This window comes from Rosa rugosa, chromosome 2 (genome assembly GCF_958449725.1).
Source record: "Rosa rugosa chromosome 2, drRosRugo1.1, whole genome shotgun sequence".
Taxonomy (NCBI): domain Eukaryota; kingdom Viridiplantae; phylum Streptophyta; class Magnoliopsida; order Rosales; family Rosaceae; genus Rosa; species Rosa rugosa.
This window is the reverse complement of record NC_084821.1, coordinates 11,770,834-11,794,654: the sequence shown is the minus strand read 5'-3', so window position 1 is coordinate 11,794,654 and position 23,821 is coordinate 11,770,834. Positions and strand designations below refer to the sequence as shown.

The window sequence follows — 23,821 nt, the reverse complement described above, 5'->3', positions numbered from 1 at the left end:
ACATCAAAGGTTGCCAAAGGTACATCAGCTTCAAAGTACCTTTTAAGGTTCTAATACTCAAATTAACTTTATAATGATTTGTTTAACAATGGCAACAAAGCTGGATCTACTATATCCTTAGACAATAAACCAGCTATCAATTCCATAGTTGATGCATCTGCAGAGAAACCTGACTCTACCATTTCTTGCATAAGTCTCGTAGCCCTTGATGTGTCATTGTTATTTAACAACCCTCGGATAATGATGTTATAGGTCCAACCATCTGGAGACCAGCCTTTCTCTCCCATTTCTCCCAGCAACTTATCTGCCTCATTTAATAAGCCCGCTTTACAAAATCCATGAATCATTATATTGTATATCCTCACATTAGGTTGTACTCCTTTCAATGACAAACCAGAGAAGACCTCTATGGCAGAATCCATTTTCCCAGCTTTGCACAAACCTTCAATAATAATACTGTAAATTACAATATTCAGTTCCAGCTTTTTGTCCTTCATCCCTCTAAGCAATTCTATTGCCTCAGAAAGTTGCTGGTTGCTACATAGGGCATCAAGTAAAACAGCATAAGTTTGAATATTTGGATGTTGGCCACAACCTTGCATCTGAGAGAACAGCTTTTCTGCTTCTTGTATTCTCCCCACTTTGCAAAAACCATCAATAAGAGTAGTATAAGTAATGGTATCAGGAACAAGTTTCATATGATGCATTTCCTTGAAAATCAAGTAAGCCTTATCGATCTTTTTACCCTTGCAATATCCGTTTATCAATATGTTACAACACTGAACATTAACCATGGAGCCCTTGCTAACCGTTAGATCAAAAACTTGTTTCGCCTTGTCCATCTCTCCTTGCAAACAGTAACCGTCCATGAGGGAACCATATGTAATCGTGTTAGGTTCAATTCCTCTTTGAATCATCATGTCAACCACACTTTTGGCTTCCACGACCATCCCCTCCTTACAAAGTGCGTCAACCAAGACATTGAAGGTGCGTACATTCGGAAATATACCTTGACTCACCATTTCATTCAACAACCTTGTAGCTTCTTTCCACTGACCTAGTTTGCAGACTCCTTGAATCAAAGAGTTGTAAGTGACAACGTCTGGAGCAATACCTCTACCAATCATTTGTGTGAAGAGGTTCAATGCTTGATCAACTAGTGTATCCTTACAATGACTGTCGATAATGGTGTTAAAGGTAAATATGTCAGGCTCGCATCCTCTTTCTTCCATCTTCCCAAGTAACTGAAAAGCTGCACTGTTGTTTCCAATCTTGCAAAAGCCCTTTATTAGTGTGTTGAAAGTAAACACATCCGGCTGACAATGACCTCCCCCGACCATTTTGCTGAAAAGTCTTGCTGCCTCAGCCACTCTATTTTGGAGAACAAAACCGTTGATCAGAGTGTTGAAGGTTGCAACATTTGGTTGAAGACCCGATTTGAAGAATTGGCCCAAGACAGACAAACTACACCCCATTTGATCCAAATGGCAGTAGCAATTGATGACAATGGTTAGAGTATAAGTATCAGAAGCAATTCCGATGAGACCCATTTGTCTATTCAAAGAGAGGACTGATGAATAGTGTTTCAGTTTGACAAGTTGAGCCAAGATCTGAGTGAAACGGACAACAGAAGGCAGAGGACGCGAGTGAAGCATTTCATCGAACACCTTCAGGGCATCCTCAACATTACTCACTCTGGGCTTTCCTAGCTGGCTTTCTCTAGATTTGGTTGGCTTTGGGGATTGAGAATGAAACAAAGCAACAAGAGGAGGAGTAGAGTGAAGAAAAGGCATACCCCTTGTTCTGCAACGAGAATAAGAAGAGGCACATGTCGGAATAATCTTCGGCATCTCTTAGAAGGTTACACTGACAATTTCACTGTTTTTTTTATGTTAAAGAGTCCCGTTTCGGCATTTTGGGACAATGCGATCCACAAAGGTTTTGGTACAATTGCCTTTCGATCCCTGTATTTTTGGCATTGCGATTTTGGTCCACATATTTATTATACGTTAATTTAGGTTACTGACGTCACCCACCTCTGAGACTACAACCTCAGCCCATTTCCTCCAAAATCTGATGCATTACTAATCATTGGTGTACATTCAACACTAGATGATGATTTTGTGTTCTTCGTAGCAATAGGCATGCAGTATCAATAAATTATGTACAGTTACAAAAAATCCTATAAATCTCGTCTACCATAACGTCTCTGCCTTTGCTGAAATGAAATCAAGGCCTCTGCAAACTCGGCCTTCCCAAAATCAGGCCAAAGAGCTGGTACGAAGAAAAGTTCTGTGTAGGCCAACTGCCATAACAAGAAGTTACTGACTCTAAGTTCGCCACCGGTTCGGATGAGTAGATCAGGGTAGGGAAACTCAGTACAATTAGTTTCCAGTTCCTGCTCGATGACGCTTTCATTGATATCTTCAACTTGAATGAGGCCGTCTTTTACCTTCTGAGAAATGCTTTTACATGCTTGCACTACATCATATTTCCCACTGTAGCTCACTGCTACAATAAGTTGGAGTCTAAAGTTGTCCTTTGTTTTCTCCTCTGCTTCACTTATCAGTTTCTGTAAAGAATCGGGGAGCTTTGACGAATCCCCAATGACTGATATTCGAATGCCTTCCCTGTCATAACAAAATCAGATGCTTTCCAATATGAGTATAGCAAAATCGAGATAGAGTACAGCTAGATAAATATGACAAAAATCAAGCACATTACCATGCTCACATACCACACCAGCAAGCCATACAATCAGAAAAACTAAAAACTTTGTCTATCCAATACCATCAACAATTAACAAATAACATCCAATACCACGCGATTGCAAATAGTGTCACCAGAACCAGTTCAAAGGAGAAATTATAGTACAGACCAGATAAAACTAGGTAAAGGGAAGTTTCAGAGTTAACACTTCAAATACTGAAACAAGTCAAGATTTATCATCCATTTTTGTCCAACCTTGCAACAATATCAAGTAGAATTAGGCTTCCTAGTTTGATCCAATCATTAATACTAATCTAAATCCAATCTTGCTCACGAACCAGGGGCTAAAGAAATCCTTTTCGGCATAGATAAGCAAAAATATGATACATTAAAACAAGTAACAATTCATGTATCCAGGTTAAAGAAATTTGAAGAGAGATGGGATCAAGTGCTACCTGGCAAGACTAATGATTTCTGACTTTATCAACCCCTCAAACAAACTCATCTAAAACTCAACCTCCATCTACGGCAAGACTATTGATTTCTGACTTTATCAACCCCTCAAACAAAGTCATCAAAAACTCAACCTCCATCTACAGTATTCACAAACCAAATCATTACACAGCTCCACATTAACACACACTTCAAAAAGAAAACATGACTTTTTTCTTGCTTTTGTGAAATACAGCAACTAAAAGCTACTTTTCTTTGTTTAAAATAACTGAACTTTGGCCGAACCCAATTATCAAGAGAAAACGCAAAAATGGTGGGAACCTAATGTACCCCATTTCCGGCTGAAGTCAATGAGCTCTCTCAGCACCTAAGCGCCCACCTCATGGCCTGACCCCTGATGGAAGCCCTCTCCTCCTCACCCACCTCACGTTACCATACATGATTACCGCCACGTGCCTCGGCATTGACTTGTGTTGGAGGCCTATTGGCAGTGGCTCTTTGTCTCCATGGACAGGGGCAAATCCATCATTTGAAAATGCTTTGACTTTGACCGCCCAAAACTGTAGTGGTTGCGGGAGGGTTGTGGTGTGAGTTGAAGAAGTGTGAAGTATGTAATTGGGGATGGATTGGTTGGGAGCATGGAGGTTTTGATGGGAAGAGAGCTAGGCAGTTAAACTGGATTGGAATAGGGAAGTGCAAGGGTATCATTATCCTGGTTGGGGATATGATTTAAGCCTTCCATTTGTTCTTCTGCTGCTTTGACAGTAGCTCAGCGATATAGAGAAACATGGAACTGGGAAAATTGAGTTGTGATATCATCAAGTAAATTACATTTATAGAGGAAGCAAGGCAGCTTCAGAAAAGATAAGGAGCTTTGGAAAGACCACCTCAATGGATCAAGAAATAATCCAGCTCTTCTAACAAACTAACTAATAGTTGGCGCCAATTTCCTAGTTTGATTCTTACTATTCAACAAAGATGAAACCAAATTTGTCTGACATGGTGACCTCTTGCGTCCCCCTCAAGCCAAGGGGAGTCGACCTCTTGTCTAATAAGGCCATATCTTTCTTAAGTAGTTAAATGAAGTACCGCAGAATGGTATAAAGCTACAAACACTCCAATCACAAAATTCCCTTTTCAGCATAATTGAGCAAAACCATGATGAAATTAAAACAAGTAGAAAATTTTAAGAGAGATGAGGTCAAGATTTTACCTGTCAAGATTGTTGATCTCTGACTTGATCACCCCCTCAAACAAACTCATCAAAAAATCAACCTCCATCTACACTATAACCAAACCAAGTCATTCCACAAAAACACACACACACAGACCAAAAAAAAAAAAAAAACAAAGTGCTTTTGTAAAAAGCAGAAACTAGAAAGCACTTTTCTTGGGTTTAAAGCACTGACCTTTGGGCGAACCCAGTTATCACACGAAAACGCGAAGACAGTGAGAACCCGAATCCCCCATTTCCGGCTGAGGTCAACGAACTCCCTCAGCGCCCGGGCACCCGCCTCGTGACCCGACCAGGACGGCAGCCCTCTCCGCCTGGCCCACCTCACGTTCCCGTCTGGCCCACCTCACGTTCCCGCCTGGCCCACCTCACGTTCCCGTCCTCTCCAGCGCCCGGGCAACGCCTCTTCTTCTCGGACGGGGGCAAATCCGTCATTTGGAAACTCCTTGACTTTGACCTCGTGCTGGAGCGAGGCCGAATCCGTTGCGGTTGCGGCAGAGTTGTGGAGTGAGCTGGAGACACGCAATTGGGGTTTGAAATGGATTGAGTGAGAGCTGAGCTGGATTGGAATAGGGAACCAGCGCAGGAATAGCATTATATATCCCCGGTCAGCGATACGATTCAAGCTTCGAAATTTTCCTGCTGGGACTGTAGCTTAGCACAGCTCTCACTTGCAGAGTTCATAGTTTGCAGGAGAGAGAGAGAGAGAGAGTTGGGACTGTTCCGAGTCGCGAATTCAAAAGCCATATGAGCACCACAATATCTTCCCGAAACAGATTCGGGTCGGGTTATTCTAATTGGGCCTGTTTCATGTTACCGGCCTTCTTTAGATATAGTGTTGATTGAAAAGAAAGTTAGATAAGTTGTAAATCAAGTTAGCTGTGTTGCTAGTGAATGTGATTGTTATGAACATCACTACTTGTGTACTGTAAACTCATTGATTCATAGTGGATTTATTTTCTCGTGTTGGCTACGTTACAAGTCACGCAGCGAAGTTTCCTCAGTGGAGAGGTTTACACTGTGTTACCAATTGTTGTGTTGGCTTTGAAGTGCATTTCTTATTCATAAAGCAATCAAAGTAGAGCTATATATAAATATCACCATAAACAGTTTGTTCTATCTGGTATTTTCAGGTTGGAAAGGAGGAAGTCAGTTATTGCTTATATTTTCTATTTGTCATTTCAATATAGTCATCATATTGCACCTAACTCATTTTCTTTGGTACTTCAACATCAAATGACTGCATTTTACCTTCTGCATTACTATTTTGAAAGTTCAGGTATTCTTACTTGGATAGGCTGGGTGTTATCTAATACTGTAATTGTTGTTTTCTGTTGTGCTGTTATTTCTGCAGGGTTTTCGCCTTCTGTTAACATCTTTTCCTTGTGACTCTTCTCTCACCAGCGTCTTCCTTAGGCAGCCAAAGAGCGAACAATGACCAAAGCAGGCTTTTCGCCTTTTAGTAACATCTTTTCTTTTTTACTCTTCTCTCACCAGCGTCTTCCTTAGGCAGCCAAAGAGCGAGCAATTACCAGATTCAGTTATCTAATGTAAGAGTCAGATGAAGCTTTTGAGTTTTGATACTGGAACTCAACAATTGTTATTTGCATAAAGCACCAGTTATAATCATGTGCTTCACAACACCAGTGACTGTGATTCTGTCATTGTATACGCATGTAAGCAAGTCTTCCTTTTATATTGTGCAGTATTTAAAATGTTGTGCGAGAATACTAAGTGCAATGTATTCTTAATTAAGTTGGATCTTCAAACCTACAAGATTCGATAAATGGTATCAGAGTTGGTTGTTCAACTGTATGACTAAGTACAACACATGACAACTGTAGAAGTGCACATCAACCTCAAATGTGGATGGGGAAGGATGCATAAACGAATTATCTGTGGTTAATTCTAGTTCAGTGCACGGTTCTCATGCTTATTGATTTCCTTTTTCATTTCTATATGTTGGCGGGTTGAGCATGCATTTAGCTGGTTTTGATATATAGAACATTTGCTTCTAGATGATGTCGCCTAACAGTATGATGTTCATGTCCTGTGATATTGCATAATGTTAGATGTTCAAATTTTAGGCTCTCTTTAGCCCTACATATACCCTAAAAATAATTAAATACAGAACCAAGTGACCACAAATCCATCGCATCTTCAGTAGCTATAATAGAAGCAATAGTCTGAGCAGGAAAATGTACTCAAGAACCTAACAAGTTAATCAGAAATCCAGGTCAGTCATTTTTTCATTCTGAAAATGATAGAGTTGACCAGCATATTAGGAGGTTTCCTTTTAATTCTAAAATCCAGGACTTCCATTTCCACGGGTTTGATCCCCACACAAATGGAATTTGGCCAAGGAGAGTCCACCAAGGACAAAATATATACAATCATGCACAACAGATGGAGAAAATTAAAGAGGATTTCTTGCCTTTCCTATGTAATCCTCTTTGCTTTAAAGTCTGCAGGTCACAGCAGGACCCTAAGTTTCAACCTAGTTAAGGAATCCCTTTCGAAAAGCTAAAATGGTGGACCATAACATGCAATGGCCGGCTCCTGCTTTCATGATTTACTTTTATTACTTTCAGCTGACCCTGTATTCTCTTGGAGTAGTCATGTGTTTTCTGTACCTTTGTACGTATAGCATTCTTGGAAGTTCAAAGCTCAGTCCCTACTTCGATTTTCTACGAACTCTATGATTTCATTTATTTTCGTCAATTTGTTCTACTTGTAGAAAGAAATTGCAATGTGCTTTGATCACCAAACCCAAACAATAACCAGTCTTGTATTTTAAGAGAAATCAGAAATCTACAATGCCACAAATTTCTTCTTCGTTAAGTAGTTGCCCTTTTGCACTCAAAAAAGAAAAAGCACTTCCCTTTTGAAAAGCTTAAAGTGGTGTGCCATGACATGGAGGATGGCTTTTCCAGACTCATATATGCTCTTCTTCTTGTATTGAGATTTGAGAGTGATTCAGAGCATATTGTAGCAAACAAAGTTTTATCACTGGGAGTGGCTCATCTCTGAAATACTACTACCTTGTAGCCTTTCTCTCCTAGGTTTCAGAACTCTAAGTACTGCCGCAGCCTGGAGAGTAGTAAAGTTTTCAATATTGGTAAGCTCCCAAAACAGAACAAGTTTTGTGTATGGTATTTCTCTATTTCTTTTGTTTAGAAAGACTCCATTCAGGAGTCCTAATTAATGTTTCTGTTTCTTTCTGGGTCAACATTCCGTATTTGCATGTGACATTTTAGGAGGTTTATTTTTTTCTTTGGCAAAGATTTTAGGAGGTGTAGTAGTTTTAGTTTAAGATTTTGGACCCTAAAAAACCATTAGTTTTTCCTGTTTGTTTCTTTATTGTGTTTTAGTCTTTATCTGATGTAAGAGCTTAACTTCAAGCTCGATCATCTTCAGCGCTTCAATTTAAGCAAGAAACAACATATATTCTTGTACCAATTGCTCATGGAGTTAATTTGTACCAGGAAACAATAACAAAGCTGAATTTACATCTTATCTTCCATGGGTCAAGGAGTATCAGATGCGAAGAATATCAGCTTGAAGGCATTAGTGGACAAGGGGAGAAACAGAGTTATCTTCGTAGAGGCAGATAATGATTTCATTGATGTTCTCTTCAGTTTTTTGACATTACCAATGGGAAAAATTGTCAGGCTTGCCCGCGACCATTCAACACCACTGGAAATAGGTTGCATGAACAAATTGTATCAGAGTATTGAGAAGCTTGATGTGCAGGTTTTCAGGTCCAATGCATGTAGAGACATGTTGTTGCTTCCGCACAGTGTAGCTAACTGTCATTGCAAGAACCTCAAATTGAAAATTACTGACGATGCTGAGCCAACACGGTTTCTCTGCTGTGGTTATAGTTCTCATTCCTCCTGGTTAAGTTATTATGCAACGGCTACTTGCCCTTCATGTGTACTGCCTTGCTACCGTCCCCATGCCATGAATTCTCAAGTAAATCTTTCAGTGGATGATTCTCAAGTTGGAGGGGTCTTTGTAAAAGAGGGAGCCAGGTTTATGATTACTGATGATTTACAAGTGATACCCCCATTAAGTGCAGCTAACATTTCCTTGTTTACCAAGCTTGGAGCCACGAATAGCAATACCACTGAGGAGCTAACTTTTAATATTGGAGTCGAGCAGGTAATTTTTTAGTATGCCTCAGTTTTTGTTAGTACTATACCTGTGCCATGGTTTCTAATGTAAAAGTATTTTCCAGGTTTTGAATTTGCTTGTGAGCTCATTTGTATCCAAAACGCCATTCACTGAAACTCTGCTGAAGCCTAATCCTGTACCAAAATTAGGTGGTGTGAATTTCAGTCAAGGAAAATGTATTGAATCTCAAGTTTCAGGGGCCTCGATAAATGAGGAAAAAGAAAACATCTCTGTCAAGCTCGTAGTGAGTAAATCAAAGAATGTGGTTTGCTACGCAGAAGTAGGAGAGGATTTTGTTAATTTGATCTTCAGTTTCTTGACTCTTCCACTTGGGTTTATATTAAAGCAGATGCTGGATTCCCCTTGGAAAGGATGTATTGATCAGTTGTGCAAGGGTGTCCTGGATTTTGATGTGAAATTTTTTAAGTCAAATTACCACAAGGAATTGCTATGCAATCCCAAACTTATTCCTGGGTTCAGCTATGAGAACAATCTTTTAGCAATTGAGGAGGCAGAATACTATATGTTTTTTGATCGTAAGTTGACTTCTGATAGATCCATTATCCCTTCTAACCTGTCATCTCAGGCAATTAAAGTTAAATTTTTGGACCCCAAATCCCACGGTGATAAAGATACAAGTGCTCAGGGATTCTTAAAAGAACCAGCAATTTTCATAGTAGCTGACAATTTGGATATAAGGCGAGTATCTCCAATCTTTCAACTGTCTATTCTTAATGATTTGAAGGTACATTTCACTGATATTGAGGATCGAACTGTGCATGTTGGAAAGAACGAGGTGAGTTTAATAAAATTTTCTTTACACTCTAATTTAAGCCATTAGCTAGGCTGATCAATTTATTATAAATTGTTGTCAACTTTGCAGGCTTTGAGTCTTTTGGTGGCTTCTGTTGTTTCTGACTCAGTTCTAACCAATGCTTTCCTACGGAAGCCACAGGAGCCATCAATTAAGCGAGAGCAATGAGGAGTGCTTAAGAAGAGGAGTTGCTTTTGTTGCTACTACATCTAATTAAGTATGCGTTTTGGTTTTTAAGAACAACTTCCATTTGTAGCGACCTGCATAGTCTGCATATTTGGGTGCGAACTCTTTGGTCATGTTTTCGTTGCGTAACTTTGTGTTGTAAGAATATGTATTTTGCTATTGTGTCAAGACTTGAGAGCTCTCTCTGCTTTCATTAGTACGTAAATATGAACTTGTACTGGCTATGATAACTTAAGACTTGTTAAGTTGTGTTCTAATCGTATCTAAGTACCTTTGTTTCTAGATGGTTCTTGATCAGCTAGCCATGATATGCTCAAAGAAGGAAATCTCTGTTCTTTTCAGTCACTTATATATGAGATGCAATTCACCTCACTCTCTAGAAATAGTGGTGTGGATTGTGTTGTGTTGATTGACTTGATTCACAACACAATATTTCTGACCTTAAAAATAGGATTTGATTCTCATGTACAAGATCAGTTTGCATCATTCTGACCTTTTAAATACGACTTGCTTCTCATGTACAGATCACATTACATCATCCTAAAACAACTTGGCCTTTTTAATTTGTTAAAATTTCCATCTCATTCACTTCCTCCAGTTATTTTGCTCGGTGTTGTTGTTGCAGGCTTTGCGTCTGTTGGCGGTGTCTTTTGTTGGTGATTCTGTTCTCACTGATGCCTTCAAAAGGCAGCCCCAAGTAAGAAATGAAGAAAGCTTGGTTATCTAATACAAAACAGAACCACCAACATGGATAATGTGTTTGCACTACCTTCACTGAGGGTTTGGCTTCGGCATGCTTATAGTTTAAGCCAAATGTTAGAGGGTTTGGCTTCGGCATGCTTATAGTTTAAGCCAAATGTTATCCGATGGTGTATTTAAAATGCATGCTTTCTACTGCTTAGCCAGTCACAACCAAGTATTTATCTCCGTGGACTTCACAACAAATATGCACACAAAATGTTTCTCTCTCTCAAGTCCTTAACCTCGATCACTTTCCGGAAACAAAGTTGGTGGCATATGACCAAGCATTGTTGTTAACAGGGTCAGCCAAGTGATCGGCGAGGTTTTCAATTGGTCCCTTTCCGGTGACAATTGGCTTGCACGAAAAATCCGAACTTAGAAAACATGGCCCATTCTTTAGCTCCTTTTTGAACTTGCTCATTTGTGTGTCTTGTCATGTCCTACCCAACCCAATCATGTTTTGAAGCACATGAGCATGTGAAGACTTGTAGCTTTAGTAGTTAAAAATGTTTTGGTCTTGATTTCCTTTCCTGTATTGACAATCTTTGCAATTTACCTTAAAAAAAAAAAAAAAAAAAAAAAAGGGCTTGCACAAAATCAATTCACCATTTCTTTTAACACGACTGTCTGTTCTACCTTAAGATTAAAACTGAAATGGGAAGTTCAAAATATTGAAGGTCTAAACATGATGACCATGGTTTTTTATTTTATTTTTTAATTAGTTGTTTTAGAAGTTAAACTTGTTTGACGAGTAGCATTCAGAATTCTGTTACTAGCACTTCTATAGTCGAATATTGTTCACACCCACACACACAAAAAGGAATAATGTAATTACCAAGGAACAAAAATAAATGTAATACCCCGAAAAATCCAAATTAATTTCCGTGGATTTTTAGAAATGATTTCACGATAGTGGGAGCGAGTACGAGGCTTGGAGAAGTTATGGAATTAGTTCGAACGATTAATTTTCGAAAACGAACGTTATTTAGGAGGTCTCAAAAAGTGACTTTTTATACATTGGGAATTTGGGAAAACTTCATTCATGAAAGTTGTAGAGCGCGTCGATACGAGTTCGTGGACATATGGAATGCGAAAATCGGAGTTCGTATGAGAAAGTTATAAGCGATTGAAAATCGGGAAAATTCTATAAATACAAAAAAAAGTTCCGGAAATTGCATTGGAGGACAGAAATTTCAGAAACCTATATTTTCTCCCCAATTCTCTCCCGAGCCCAGATTTGTTCCTCTCTCTTCCACCGGCCATATCTCCCTCCACAGACCTCCGATCGACTTGATTCCAAAAGTATTTTCATTCGCCTTGAAGTCAGTTAAAACTTCCTAGAAGACATCAAAGTGAGAAAAGAACCATGGAAGGTGCTAGGAGGCCGAGAAGCTGCACAGCTCGAGCTGGAATTCGCCCGATGCTGCTCTTCCTTCACCGGCCGATATCTCTCTCATCCAACCTCGAATCGAGTTGATTCCAAAAGGGATTTTGCTGGGCCTGAGCTATATTACAACTTTGTAGAAGACATCGAGGGGAAATAACCAACGTGGTAGCCGCTACAAGTCGAAGAACACGGTGCAGTCGAGCTGGAAATCACCTCCTTTCCCCACCGTCGTTCTCCCTCCTCCGGCCACCTTTTTCCGTGATTCTTGAGAGGATTCTGCACTTCTGAGGATGTAGATCATTTCCCCTAAGGTGGATTGCATCGATTTCATCTGTGGAGATCGAATTGGAACGAATTCAAAACTAGGGTTCTTCGGGTTTCAAACCTTATAAGGTAAAATTCTACTTTTTGGCTTATAATCTGACTTTGGTGTAGTTATGAAAGTTTCAATTCGAGTTAAGATGAAGAACTTTCGTGTTGGGAGTTTTGTCTAATTTTGACTTTGGATGGGTGGCGGTGCCGCCACTGTGATGGTGGTTTCCGGCGACCTCCGGCCACCCCAAGGACAGTTTCTGTCCATTTTTGTGTTCTACGTGTCGATACGATCGTTTGCATATATAATTCATAATTTTTGGATATCGTATGATTAAGTTATGAATTTTTAAGTTTCGATCGATTTCGATCGTTCGATTTGTGATCTGTGAAGATCAGACCGTCCGATGGACTTGTAGTTTTGTTATGTTGATCTTATGACTGTCCCAGTGGCTTTGTGTGGTCATGGGCGAAGATCCGACCGTTGGATCTTCGTATAATTGTGAAATAGTGATTCGGAAGGCGATTCGTGAGAATCTAACCGTCGGATTTTCGTATAATTTTGAGGAGATGTTTGTTAGAGTGATTCAAGAAGATCTGACCGTTGGATCTTCGTGATAATTTTGGAGGATGATCCTAAGGGCGATCCGTGAGGATCCGACCGTTGGATCATCATATAAATTCGATCTGGCCGTTGGATCATCATTAAATTAGAATCCGACCGTTGGATTTCCGTATATGTGTGGTTTATGAATGATTGCTAAGTTAAGATCGTATCTGACTAGGTGATTGACGGTTTGAGTTAGTGGACGATTGTGGATCGTATTTTGAGCGGAATTGAAGACGCAGCGGGATTATCGAGGTGAGTAAACCTCACGTGGTTCATATTACGAACCGAGTACTTTTAATTAATTTATTTTTTGTCGTCATTGTGTGAGCTATAGTTGGTATTAATGGGCATTCCTGTGTGAATGTCTATCTATATATATATTATTTATGTGAAATAATATGTATTGTTGAAATTGTGAGATATTATGTACTGTTATGGTTGTGTTGAGTTTATTGTTGAAAAGCAACAATATTGTGAGATGTATTAAATTTATTGTTGAGAAACAATAAATTGTTGATTTGTTGAGATATATTGATCTGTGGAGATCAATAGGTCACGGGGGTGACCATGGCATCTATTAGTGAACCACGCCCTTGTACCGGGTAGGTGGAAACTAATAGCATTAAATCGTGAACCACGCCCTCGCGCCGGGTAGGTGGAAACGATCAGTTAGAGCTCTAGTCTGTCTGCCAAATGTTGAGTGACCTTATGAGGGTAACGGGGAGTGACTCATAAGTGTATAATATTTATATATATATATATTTATATATATATGAGAGTGAGAAAGTGAAGTGGTTTTGTGGTGATCATTGTAATTGTGATGTTTCTACATTTCTATACTTGAGTTAAAGGAAATGTATTTTATTAAATCAACAGTTCTTCTTGTTTACTCATACTGGCTGTAAAAAGCTTACCGGGTTTTGTGTTGTTGCAACTCCCGGTACACTATTCAAATTGTGTAGCGGGTAATCCTACAGGACAGGAGAACCAGGACGGTGATCGTGCGGTTAGAGCAATTGTTAGAGTTTTACAGCAATTGTACGTTGTGAGGTGTGTTATGCTCATTTGAGCTTTACAATATTGCTTGTGAGAGTGAATTGTAATAATGAACTCGAAGTTTCGAGATTTGGATTTTGTAATTGTAATTATTCATGTTTCGGATTTGAATTTATTATTCAAAATTCGGGGCGTGACAATAAACTTATCAAATTATCAACACAAACATATCAAATTATTGATCCAATTGTTTACTTGTTACTATTTGGTAACAAAATTCGCAGTAACTAAACAAAAATTCCTTTCTTCAGATGCTTATAGTGTATTTTATTAAGGGTTTTTTGCACCAACAGTGCCTGGACACCTAGGGGACTGTCAAAATGATACCTGAACTTACAAAGTTATCAATGTGATACCTGGACTCATTTTTTCTTATCAGCGTCATACCTCCGCCTATTTTCCGTTACTGAGCCGTTAAAATGAAGCACGTGCAACGCACGTGACTTGATTTTTAAGGATAAAATTGTCTTCTTACACCATTAAAATTTTTTTTTTGAAAAAATAAACTGAGGATGCTTTCAGACCCAAAAAAAAAATGTTATTAAAAAAAAAAAACTGAGGATGTTTTGTTAATAAAAAAACAATTAATTAATATAATATTGTTTTATATTTTCATTTCGTTTGACTACCCCAAACCAAACACAGTACCCTCTTCATCTCTCCCTCGTCCAATAGCCGCAAAAATCTAAGCCCAGTTACTCCCTACAGAATTTGCAACTTCGGTTCCTTGCCATCCAAGCAAATAAACATCTATACATTTGCTGGAATGAAATGAAGGCCCCCAGAAACTGCAGCTTTCCCGAAATCAGGCCAAAGAAAAGTTCGGTTCGGTGCAGGCCAACATCCACACTCCACAAGTTGCCGACTCGATCTGAGTTTGCTTCTAGTTGTATTGGTAGCTCAGGGAAAATCACTCCAAGTTTGATTACAAGGAAGTATTACCTGTAATATTGAGGGCCAAAATTTCAAACACAAACTAACTAGGAATGAATAATAATTAATTGGCCATTTTCATTTGCCTTACCAGTTGAATGAGAATGAGAGATACTGCCACAGATGTGCTTATTATCCCTGCAGCTATAGATGCAGTCTCCATTTATATAAATAAGGATTGAGTACTGCACAGCAATACTAAAATTTAGAACGCAACAACGAAATGACAACGGGTTATCAAATGGAGGATTGATACATGCAAGGTAGTCAAAGGTGTAGCAGTCTTAAGTCTTCCTGTCATACTAAGAAAGTTCTGCTTCAAATCTTCAAATCAACTTTATCATGAACTTTTCAACAATGGCAACAAAGCGGGATCTACTCTATCCTCAGACAATAAATTAACTATCAATTCCACAGTTGATGCGTCTGCAGAGAAACCCCTCTCAACCATTTCTTGAATAAGTCCCATAGCCCTTGATGCCTCATTATTATTGATAAACCCCCGGATAATTGTGTTATAGATCCCCCCATCAGCAGAACAGCCTTTCTCTCCCATTTCTCTAAACAACTTTTCTGCTTCAACTAAGAGGCCACCATTACAAAGTCCCTTAATCATTATATTGTATGTCCTCACAACAGGCTGAACTCCTTTTGATGACAAACCAGAGAAGATCTCTATTGCAGATTCAATTTTCCCAGCTTTGCACAAACCTTCAATGATAATATTGTAAACCACAATATTTAGTTCCAACTTCTTGTCTTTAATCTCTCTAAGCAATTCTATTGCCTTAGGAAGTTGTTGATTGCTACATAGGCCATCAAGTATAATATTATAAGTTTGAAGATCTGGAAGTGGGCCACAACCTTGCATCTCAGAGAACAACTTTTCTGCCTCTTGTATTCTCCCTGCTTTGTAAAAACCATCGATAAGAGTGTTATAAGTAACGGTATCTGGAACAAGTCCCCTAAGATGCATTTCGTCGAAAACTTTTTTTGCCTCATGCATCTTTTTACGCTTACAATATCCGTTAATCAATATGCTACAACTTTGAACATTAACCATGTAGCCCTTGCTAACTATTAGATCAAAAACTTGTCTCGCCTTGTCCATTTCTCCTCGCAGACAGTAACCATCCATAAGGGAATTGTATGTAACCACATTAGGTTCAATTCCTCTTTGAATCATCATGTCAACCACAGTTTTGGCTTCCACGACCATCCCCTCCTTACAAAGTGCATCAACCAAGACACTGAAGGTGAAGACATCTGGAAAGATATTTTGACTCACCATTTCATTCAACAACCTTTTAGCTTCTTTCCACTTGCCTAGTTTGCAGACTCCGTCAATCAAAGAGTTGTAAGTAACAACGACTGGAGCAATACCTCTGCTAATCATTTCTGAGAAGACCTTCAAGGCTTCATCAACTAGTGTATCCTTACAAAGACTGTCGATTATGGTGCTATAGGCAACTATGTCAGGCTGGCATCCTCTTTCTTCCATCTTCCCAAGTAACTGAATAGCCACAGTGTTGTTTCCCATCACGCAAAAGCCCTTTATTAGTATGTTGAAAGTAACCCCATTGGGCTGAGAATGACCTCCCCCTACCATTTTGCTGAAAAGTCTTGCTGCCTCAGCCTCTCTATTTTGGAGAACAAAGCCGTTGATCAGAGTGTTGAAGGTGGTGACATTTGGTTGAAGACCCAATTTGAAGAATTGGCCCAAGACAGACAAACTAAAACCCATTTGGTTCAAATGACAGTAGCAATTGATGATAATGCTCAGGGTATAAACATCAGAAGCGATTCCTAGCAGACTCATTTTTCTATTCAAAGAGATGACTGCCGAATATTGTTTCAGTCTGGCAAGTTGGCCCAAGAGTTGATTGAAGCGGACAACAGAAGGCAGAGGGCGCGAGTGAAGCATTTCATCGAACACCTTCAAGGCATGCTCAACATTACTCACTCTGGGCTTTGAGGGCCGATTTCCTAGCTGGGTTTGTCTAGATTTGGCTGGGTTTGAGGATTGAAAATGAAGCAAAGCAACAAGACAAGTAGAGTGAAGCAACAGCATACCTCTTGTGCTGCTGCAATCAGAATAATAACAAGTCGCTCTGGGCATCATCTTCAGCACCTCCGGGACTCAATTAAACTATCTTTGGCTTGTGAAGAGCTCTCAAGTCTTCAACACAGTGTCAGTGTATCACCCAAAGTTGCTTGATTGCTGTTGGTTTAGTTTTTCCCAAGCTCTCGGACCTGATCGGTGTTCTTTGTTTCTCTTTCATCCAAAATCGGGTCGGGCTTTGGATTGGGCCTATGATCCAATTGGTATGGGCCGTCGTGTGGCATCACCACACACGTGCGAATGAACCCAGCGGCCGACAGTGGGACACGTCTTCTCCCGCCACGCCCTACTCCATAATTTCCGATATACCCTTTCTTTACATACACACTACCAACCATATCCTCCATTTCATTGCTCACACCAACGTCCAAAATCTCCCAACAATTCCCCTACCCCTCCAGGACAGTAACGTAAATTCACCTCGCTTCTCGCCTTTCGAAGTTAAGGGTCGGTCTTCCCGTCTCTTCGCCTCTCTCTCTCTCTCTCTGTTTCAGACTTTGCCACTGTTTCCTTCTCTGAAGTCGGGTTAGGCTTCTCAGTTTCTTTGATTTCCCAAAATGCCCCCGCGGACCAGAAGAATGCCATTTCCGGATGTGGTGATCGAGAGAGACACCGACTCCGAGCAAAGCTCATCGGAAGAAGAAGAAGAAGACGAACCGGCGGTGTTGGTGGAGAGCGAAAATGAAGAGAAAGCTGACGAGGCCAAGAAGAAAGGAAAAGCGCCCATTACTATTTCTCTCAAGAAAGTTTGCAAGGTCAAATCTTTTAACCCATTACCGTTTTCAATTTTACTCTCTCTTTCTTGGGTTTCTTGAATTTACCAAGTAAGGCCTCCGTTATTGATCAAGTTTTGATTTTTATTGGTGAGTTCATTTAGGTTTGTAAGAAGCCTGGACATGAAGCTGGATTTAAAGGAGCTACTTATATTGATTGCCCAATGAAACCTTGCTTTCTTTGCAAAATGCCTGGTAAATCTTCCACTTTTTTGAACTTCTTACTTATTTTACTGTGCAGTAGTGTTTTGTGCTGATTATCATTTACGGTCATTGAGTGTGAATTTTGGCTTCATGTATGGTCTTAATTTTGTGTTTTCTCTATGTGGTTTTGGGGATTAAAGGCCATACTACAGTGACATGCCCGCATCGAGTAGCTACCGAGTATGGGGTCATCCCAGCAAAACGTAAAAATACCCGAAATGGATTGGAATATGCGTTCGAACGACAGATTAGACCTCGGATTCCTCCGGTGAGCCTTTACTATCTGGTTGTGATTTGGTTAAAAACTTGTAGCACACACATTTTGTTTGCTTACAGAAAATTCAGTATCTTGATTTTTATATACGCCACATTGTCTTAAGTGGTATTGGAATGAAATGGGATGTTGGTAGCTAATGCCTGATATGGTGCCTTCTGATTGGTTTCTGCTTGCTAAATGATTACTATTATGTGGATCAGTTGAATTTTTGGTTTTTTTTTTTTTCCGGATTGCATTTATATCCGTGGTAGTAGGCATTCCTGGTTTCGATGGTATTAAATTGACAAATGTCAGAGATAGTAGTTTGTTTAAACTAATATCTTTATGCATTCCAGGATCCTTGTAGTGTTTCACAATTTATTTGTGTATATTCTTTTGCGAGATACTACTTTCTTGTCTTGTTTTGAGAAATCTATGTGTCAGAGTTTTGAAAATTTTGTAGTTTCTATATTGTTCTAGATCAAGCCAGCATATGTGATCCCTGATCAAGTAAGTTGTGCGGTTATCAGATATCATAGTAGACGGGTAACTTGCTTGGAATTCCATCCAACAAACAATAATATCCTTTTATCAGGAGATAAGGTAAGTTCTTTGCATAGTTTCTGTTGTGATTTAGGATTATATTTTTCAAGAGTGAGTGTTTGATGATGGTTAATCATGGTCTCTCTCTCTCTGCCCTTGTGTTTTTGGTTCACTTGAAAAGAAAGGACAGCTTGGAGTCTGGGATTTTCGCAAAGTATATGAGAAGGTTGTTTATGGAAATGTACACTCATGTATACTAAACAATATGAAGTGAGTATTGTTTTATTTGTTATGGATCTGGTTAGGTATAGTTATATGTGCATACATACATGACCCATTTTCTATGCACATACACATATCTAATTTGTGTTTACTTTATTGTTTCCCTTGCATTTTAAATCTTGTAGGTTTAGCCCTGCAAGTGATGGTACAGTATATGCTGCATCCTCAGATGGAACCGTTAGCTGCACTGATGTCGAGACTGGAATTGCATTGTCTCTGATGAATCTCAACCCTGATGGTTGGCAGGTACTCACAATCCTACTCCTTTTGTTCCTGTTAATGAATGGGTATCAAACAGGAGTTTTGTAATTTCCCTCCAATATTACTAAAGCTGTTTGGTCCTGTGTAATGGATCTATATCGGGTGCTCTTTTTGAAAAATATCAATTAATTAATCCAAACTGTGAGGAATGCCACCTTAGTTGCAGCAGTCTGTTTTCTTTTGTGGTTTATTGTCTAGTTTGTTGTCTAGCCTCTTGGTCAGTTTTATATCAGCATATATAACCAAAATATTCACGATGTTGAGTCTGATTGCTCGATTTGAATTTTTTTTTTTTGCATTAGTGTCGATCTTAGTGATTATTACATCGTATTTCGTCATGAAATATATGCATATAGCTTATGCTTGCTTTAGCAGAGAGTGAAGAGTAATCTATTTTTTCATCGAGTGTTTTAATTCAATGGTAGAGATTAAGTTGTTTTTGTTGATGTTTTTGAAGTAAGATCTTTTGGAGAAGTAGGTGTGGATGGGCCTCTGTTTCTGGGATTGCACTTCTTCCTCTATTGTTTAAGATTGTAAAGCAGTTGTAATTTTAGTGTTACGCTTAGATTAGGCTGGTTTGGTCGCAGTTGAGCCTTCTTGTTTCTGTTGTGTTTGTCTTCCCTAGTTTTATGTTCTGTCCTTGTCTGCTTTGTTTTCTGTACATGCATTTTAGGTTATAAAAATGTTTCTTAAAAAATAAATAAATAAAAAGATTATGTGATATGTTTCTAGGGTCCAAGCACCTGGAGAATGCTGTATGGCATGGATATCAATGCAGAGAAAGGTGCCGTGCTTGTTGCTGATAACTTTGGTTTCCTCTACTTGTAAGTGTTTTTATCTGAGACAGACATAGTCAGGAGGTAAAGAGGCAAGAAAGATGCATGTATAGAGTGAATTTTATAGTCAGGTGGTATAGGGAGCACTTTGCTACGTGTGTTTGCTATCTCCTGTTCCCTGTTAGAAGTTGTCATATTTTGTCCGGCTATCAGTTTCAGTTGAAGGACATACATTTTTTAATTTCTGGTTCTTTTTTTGCCTGTTTTATCTGAGGGTGGGTTATCTTAAGAGTTTGTGGTTTATGTTTTGATTCTTAAATTCCATGTCTCTTTGAGCTGCAAGAACACAAAACAATCTGCTGAGGTGCATATGAAACAGAGTGTTTTACTTGTATCTCAAATTAGAGAGTATGGGTAAGAAGTTTTGGGTCAGAATTACAATCTGCATGCATCAACTGTAGTCGATGCTCATGCTTTAGGAACTGAAGCATTAAGAAAAACCTCTCTCTCTTTTTTTGGTCAATAGAAAAACCTGCCTTAATCTAGGAAAGCAACAGTTTAGTTGGCTTCTTCATTTAAAATTCCTGAAAAAAAAAAACAATGTCTCTTGTTTAAGTTAAGGTCATAACAGGTCTTTTCACAGATAAAGCTTTCCATGTGTTTATGCTGCAGGCTTGTCAACCTTTCAGTCTGATCAGCTCGTTTCTTTAAAGAAAAATGTGCCTTGCCATGCAATCAACGCACTCAATTCTGCTTGATATATCTTTTCTTTGTTAATTTTTTTTTATTGGTATAGGGTTGATACTCGCTCAAATAACAGAACAGGGAAACCAATTTTGATCCATAAGAAAGGTAGCAAAGTTGTTGGACTTCACTGCAATCCTGTTCAACCAGACCTTCTCTTGAGTTGTGGAAATGATCATTTTGTAAGTTCCTTTGGATTGTTTATTTTGAATTATGTATTATCTGGCTTTTCTACTCTATAGTATAACATCTGTATGTGGGTCATGTCTGTTTTCTTCTAAAGGGTAAACTTTTTAGTTTATCTCGATCGTACTCAAATTTTGTAAGATGTTGTAACTATATGATATTGAATTATGTATTATTTTTTATTTGTTCTTCTCTACTCCATAGCCTAACATCTGTATGTTGGTCATGTCTGTGTTCTCCTGTAGGGTATACTTTTCCCTTTCTGCTTCTTAAATTTTCTAAGATATAGTAACCATCTACAATCATATGTGCCTGTAGATACACTTTTGGTGACCTTACTATAGATAAACTTTTGGTAACCGGCAATGGTTTCTACTCCTTAGGCTCGCATATGGGACATTCGTCGAATTGAAGATGGTTCCTCCATTTATGACCTTGCACACAGCCGTGTTGTTAACTCTGCGTATTTTTCTCCAGTATCTGGCAGTAAAATTCTTACCACTTCACAGGACAACCGTCTTTGTATATGGGATTCCATATTTGGCAGTATGGATTCCCCAAGCCGAGAGATTGTACACAGTCATGATTTTAATCGGTATCTGACTCCTTTCCGAGCCGAATGGGATCCAAAGGTGACATGTTTTGCTTGATGAACTTCTCTTTCCTTTCTTGTGTTTTCTTTGTCTCATTTGGAAATCTAATATGCTTTTTGGTTCAGGACCCGTCAGAGTCACTTGCAGTTATTGGTCGTTATATAAGTGAAAACTATAATGGAGCTGCTCTGCATCCCATTGATTTCATAGACATCAGTACAGGGCAACTAGTTGCTGAGATCATGGATCCAAACATTACTACAATCACTCCAGTGAACAAGCTACATCCACGTGATGATGTTTTGGCATCTGGTAGTTCAAGGTTTGGGACTTTGGGCACTTTCATGCTCACCATCTAATTTTACTACAGAAAATTGTCTTTTTGTTAAAATACTTTACCATACTTGGAATACTCTATATCATGATAATAATGTCTTCTTAACCATGTTATGTGCTCAGGTCACTTTTCATTTGGCGGCCAAAGGAAAAGTCTGAGCCTGTGGAACAGATGGATGTGGGGAAGATTTTTGTTTGCGACAGAGATGATAAAAAGAGAAGAAAACGGAAGTTTGGGGGTGAAAGTGATGATTCTGATGATGACAGGTCCATCCCCAAGAGCAAGAGGTTTAAGTCCCAAAAGAAATCTCAGTCCAAGTCAAGTCTATCTGTTAAGGTCAGACGCTGATCTAACCAAGGACTCTGACATCTAAGGTTCAGAGAAACTTCTGTGGTAGTTTTGAGGTTCTTTGGCTGCCAAACCTGTACAGAAAATCGAGTCCTCTCCCTTCTTTTATCACATTGGGCTAGAGCTTTTTGACATAGTATGACCAGTGCTCAAGTTCAACATCTGATTCCTTTTGTAAGCGCCTTTCGTGGTGCTTTTTAGGTTCTTTTGAATCTACCATGAGTTGAACTTGCCTAAACGGCCACTCGCGACCTTAACATTTTGCGTTGTATTATAGTTGAATGTAAGGTTGTATTGTACTGTGGATACCAAGGTTTGGACTGTAGTTTTATAATTTTTGACTGGCCTCCCTCAACTCTGTTACTGTAAGCGAGTCATCTGTACGTAGCAGGATAGCAATGCTTAATCAAGACAATACTACCAGAGGTCCTTTTGTTTTATGGTGATTGTTACGTGCTAAAGAAGCAATTCCAAAATTTTCTTCGGTTAACAAAATCAATATGCAATTCTTCTGAAAAAAAATATATATTTTTAGACCATGATTGGAGATTGCATAATACCTTTTTTTTATTATAAAAATAAAAGGACTAAATACTTGTTACTCCTCATACTTTTGTATGAAAAACAGTTTAGTCCAAAATTTTAAAATTAAACAGTTTAGTCCTTATTCTTTCTAATTCTCACACAACAGGTCCTAAAATGACTATTATACCCCTCATTATTTATTTTTTTTGTGCCTCTCTCTCTACACACACACACACACACGCACGCACACATATATATATGTGTGTGTGTATAGAGAGAGAGAGAGAATGAGATATATATACACACACACACACACACACACTATATTTATATATATGTAGAGAGAGAGAGAGAAAAGAGAAAAAAATAAAAAGTGAGGGGTATAATAGTCATTTTAGGACCTGTTGTGTGAGAATTAGAAAGACTAAGGACTAAACTGTTGAATTTAAAAAATTTGGACTAAACTGTTTTTCATGCAAAAGTACGAGGAGTAACGAGTATTTAATCCAAAATAAAATTACAAAGAAGATCCTTGTATATCTTATACAATATTTTGTCAAATAACATTATTTTAGGAAATTATTAAACTAAACAAGATTATGATCATAATTGTATCCCAGTGATGCAAGTTTACAAGCAAGCATGTTTCTACATTTAAACGATGAGTACTTGAGTAGGATTCCAATGTTGCACAATTCATTCATGAATAGGTAAGTTGGTCGGTGGTACTAGATAACGAAGTATTAACTAAGCCATTCTTCCATTGCATAAGGACATTCTCTGAAAATATGATGCATTGTTTCAGAGTTGGCATGACAGAAATGACACATGTCCTGAAAATTTGTGAATCTAGCTGGTCTACTTTTTAGTGAAATTTTGAGTTTATGAGCAGTTTAAGCTTCCAGAAAAATTGGACAAATGGGTAGGTAGATACTTAGCCTGCATACAATGGCGGAACTAAATGTGGGACAGAGATTGACAAAAAAAAAAAAAATTGTCTAGCCATAGTAACAATATTAGAAATGGTTTGTTTCGTACAAGGAAAAGTGGAAATAATATGACTTGGCATTGCTGACACCGCAGAGTTTATTAAGACTAATTTTCCAACTCACGATAACAAATTTGATTTCCATCCTGAAAGTCCTTTTATATTTTTGGTTAAGCAATTCCCAAGTATTAAACCGAGTCATTTTGTATACCAAGATATCTCCTAAGACGACATTTATGAGGAATACCTAAGATATTGACCAAGTAATCTCG

At 38.7% G+C, this 23,821-nt stretch overlaps 5 protein-coding genes and 1 long non-coding RNA gene across 7 annotated transcripts; 3 read left to right on the top strand and 3 right to left on the bottom strand.

Annotated features, from left to right (window-relative positions):
- Positions 1 to 36: 36 nt before the first annotated feature.
- LOC133734167 (pentatricopeptide repeat-containing protein At1g12300, mitochondrial-like) lies at positions 37 to 1,969 on the bottom strand. Its single transcript, XM_062161804.1, has one exon. The coding sequence runs from the start codon at positions 1,848 to 1,850 to the stop codon at positions 69 to 71; it is 1,782 nt and encodes a 593-aa protein (XP_062017788.1). The 5' UTR covers positions 1,851 to 1,969; the 3' UTR covers positions 37 to 68.
- A 92-nt stretch (positions 1,970 to 2,061) lies between these two features.
- Positions 2,062 to 5,451, bottom strand: LOC133730354 (dehydrodolichyl diphosphate synthase 2). Its single transcript, XM_062157964.1, has 4 exons — positions 5,424 to 5,451; positions 4,572 to 4,732; positions 4,376 to 4,443; positions 2,062 to 2,630 (listed from the first exon to the last, which is right to left on the bottom strand). The coding sequence occupies exons 1-4, from the start codon at positions 5,449 to 5,451 to the stop codon at positions 2,183 to 2,185; spliced, it is 705 nt and encodes a 234-aa protein (XP_062013948.1). The 3' UTR covers positions 2,062 to 2,182.
- A 1,901-nt stretch (positions 5,452 to 7,352) lies between these two features.
- LOC133733974 (uncharacterized) lies at positions 7,353 to 10,344 on the top strand. 2 transcript variants are annotated; one of them, XM_062161636.1, is made up of 5 exons: positions 7,353 to 7,514; positions 7,882 to 8,560; positions 8,637 to 9,368; positions 9,456 to 9,603; positions 10,198 to 10,344. In XM_062161636.1, the coding sequence occupies exons 2-4, from the start codon at positions 7,919 to 7,921 to the stop codon at positions 9,552 to 9,554; spliced, it is 1,473 nt and encodes a 490-aa protein (XP_062017620.1). In that variant the 5' UTR covers positions 7,353 to 7,514; positions 7,882 to 7,918; the 3' UTR covers positions 9,555 to 9,603; positions 10,198 to 10,344. The 2 variants fall into 2 exon arrangements, with proteins under 2 accessions (XP_062017620.1, XP_062017619.1); XM_062161635.1 differs by lacking the exon at positions 10,198 to 10,344 and having other exon boundaries at positions 9,456 to 9,854.
- Positions 10,345 to 11,505: 1,161 nt separating this feature from the next.
- Positions 11,506 to 13,827, top strand: LOC133729493 (uncharacterized). The gene is made up of 3 exons (XR_009856390.1): positions 11,506 to 12,093; positions 12,798 to 12,874; positions 13,585 to 13,827. It is a non-coding gene; the product is annotated as an uncharacterized LOC133729493 (long non-coding RNA).
- Positions 13,828 to 14,312: 485 nt separating this feature from the next.
- On the bottom strand, positions 14,313 to 16,881 carry LOC133732044 (putative pentatricopeptide repeat-containing protein At1g12700, mitochondrial). The gene is made up of 2 exons (XM_062159500.1): positions 14,703 to 16,881; positions 14,313 to 14,620 (listed from the first exon to the last, which is right to left on the bottom strand). The coding sequence occupies exon 1, from the start codon at positions 16,731 to 16,733 to the stop codon at positions 14,952 to 14,954; it is 1,782 nt and encodes a 593-aa protein (XP_062015484.1). The 5' UTR covers positions 16,734 to 16,881; the 3' UTR covers positions 14,313 to 14,620; positions 14,703 to 14,951.
- A 209-nt stretch (positions 16,882 to 17,090) lies between these two features.
- Positions 17,091 to 22,476, top strand: LOC133732045 (protein DAMAGED DNA-BINDING 2). Its single transcript, XM_062159501.1, has 11 exons — positions 17,091 to 17,488; positions 17,611 to 17,701; positions 17,851 to 17,978; positions 18,447 to 18,569; positions 18,691 to 18,779; positions 18,917 to 19,037; positions 19,785 to 19,876; positions 20,625 to 20,754; positions 21,142 to 21,390; positions 21,477 to 21,673; positions 21,811 to 22,476. The coding sequence occupies exons 1-11, from the start codon at positions 17,291 to 17,293 to the stop codon at positions 22,034 to 22,036; spliced, it is 1,644 nt and encodes a 547-aa protein (XP_062015485.1). The 5' UTR covers positions 17,091 to 17,290; the 3' UTR covers positions 22,037 to 22,476.
- Positions 22,477 to 23,821: the final 1,345 nt, after the last annotated feature.

Coding starts and splice junctions, on each gene's coding strand:
- LOC133730354 (XM_062157964.1), bottom strand. CDS start 5,451: ATGCACTTCAAAGCCAACACAACAATTG. Junction 4,733..5,423: donor CAAAGCCAACACAACAATTG/GTAACACAGTGT, acceptor GAGGTGGGCCAG/ACGGGAACGTGAGGTGGGCC. Junction 2,631..4,375: donor GAGATCAACAATCTTGACAG/GTAAAATCTTGA, acceptor TTGTTATGACAG/GGAAGGCATTCGAATATCAG.
- LOC133734167 (XM_062161804.1), bottom strand. CDS start 1,850: ATGCCGAAGATTATTCCGACATGTGCCTCTTCTTATTCTCGTTGCAGA.
- LOC133733974 (XM_062161636.1), top strand. CDS start 7,919: ATGGGTCAAGGAGTATCAGATGCGAAGAATATCAGCTTGAAGGCATTA. Junction 8,561..8,636: donor TTAATATTGGAGTCGAGCAG/GTAATTTTTTAG, acceptor AGTATTTTCCAG/GTTTTGAATTTGCTTGTGAG. Junction 9,369..9,455: donor TGCATGTTGGAAAGAACGAG/GTGAGTTTAATA, acceptor TCAACTTTGCAG/GCTTTGAGTCTTTTGGTGGC.
- LOC133732045 (XM_062159501.1), top strand. CDS start 17,291: ATGCCCCCGCGGACCAGAAGAATGCCATTTCCGGATGTGGTGATCGAG. Junction 17,979..18,446: donor TTAGACCTCGGATTCCTCCG/GTGAGCCTTTAC, acceptor ATATTGTTCTAG/ATCAAGCCAGCATATGTGAT. Junction 21,674..21,810: donor TTGGCATCTGGTAGTTCAAG/GTTTGGGACTTT, acceptor TTATGTGCTCAG/GTCACTTTTCATTTGGCGGC.
- LOC133732044 (XM_062159500.1), bottom strand. CDS start 16,733: ATGATGCCCAGAGCGACTTGTTATTATTCTGATTGCAGCAGCACAAGA.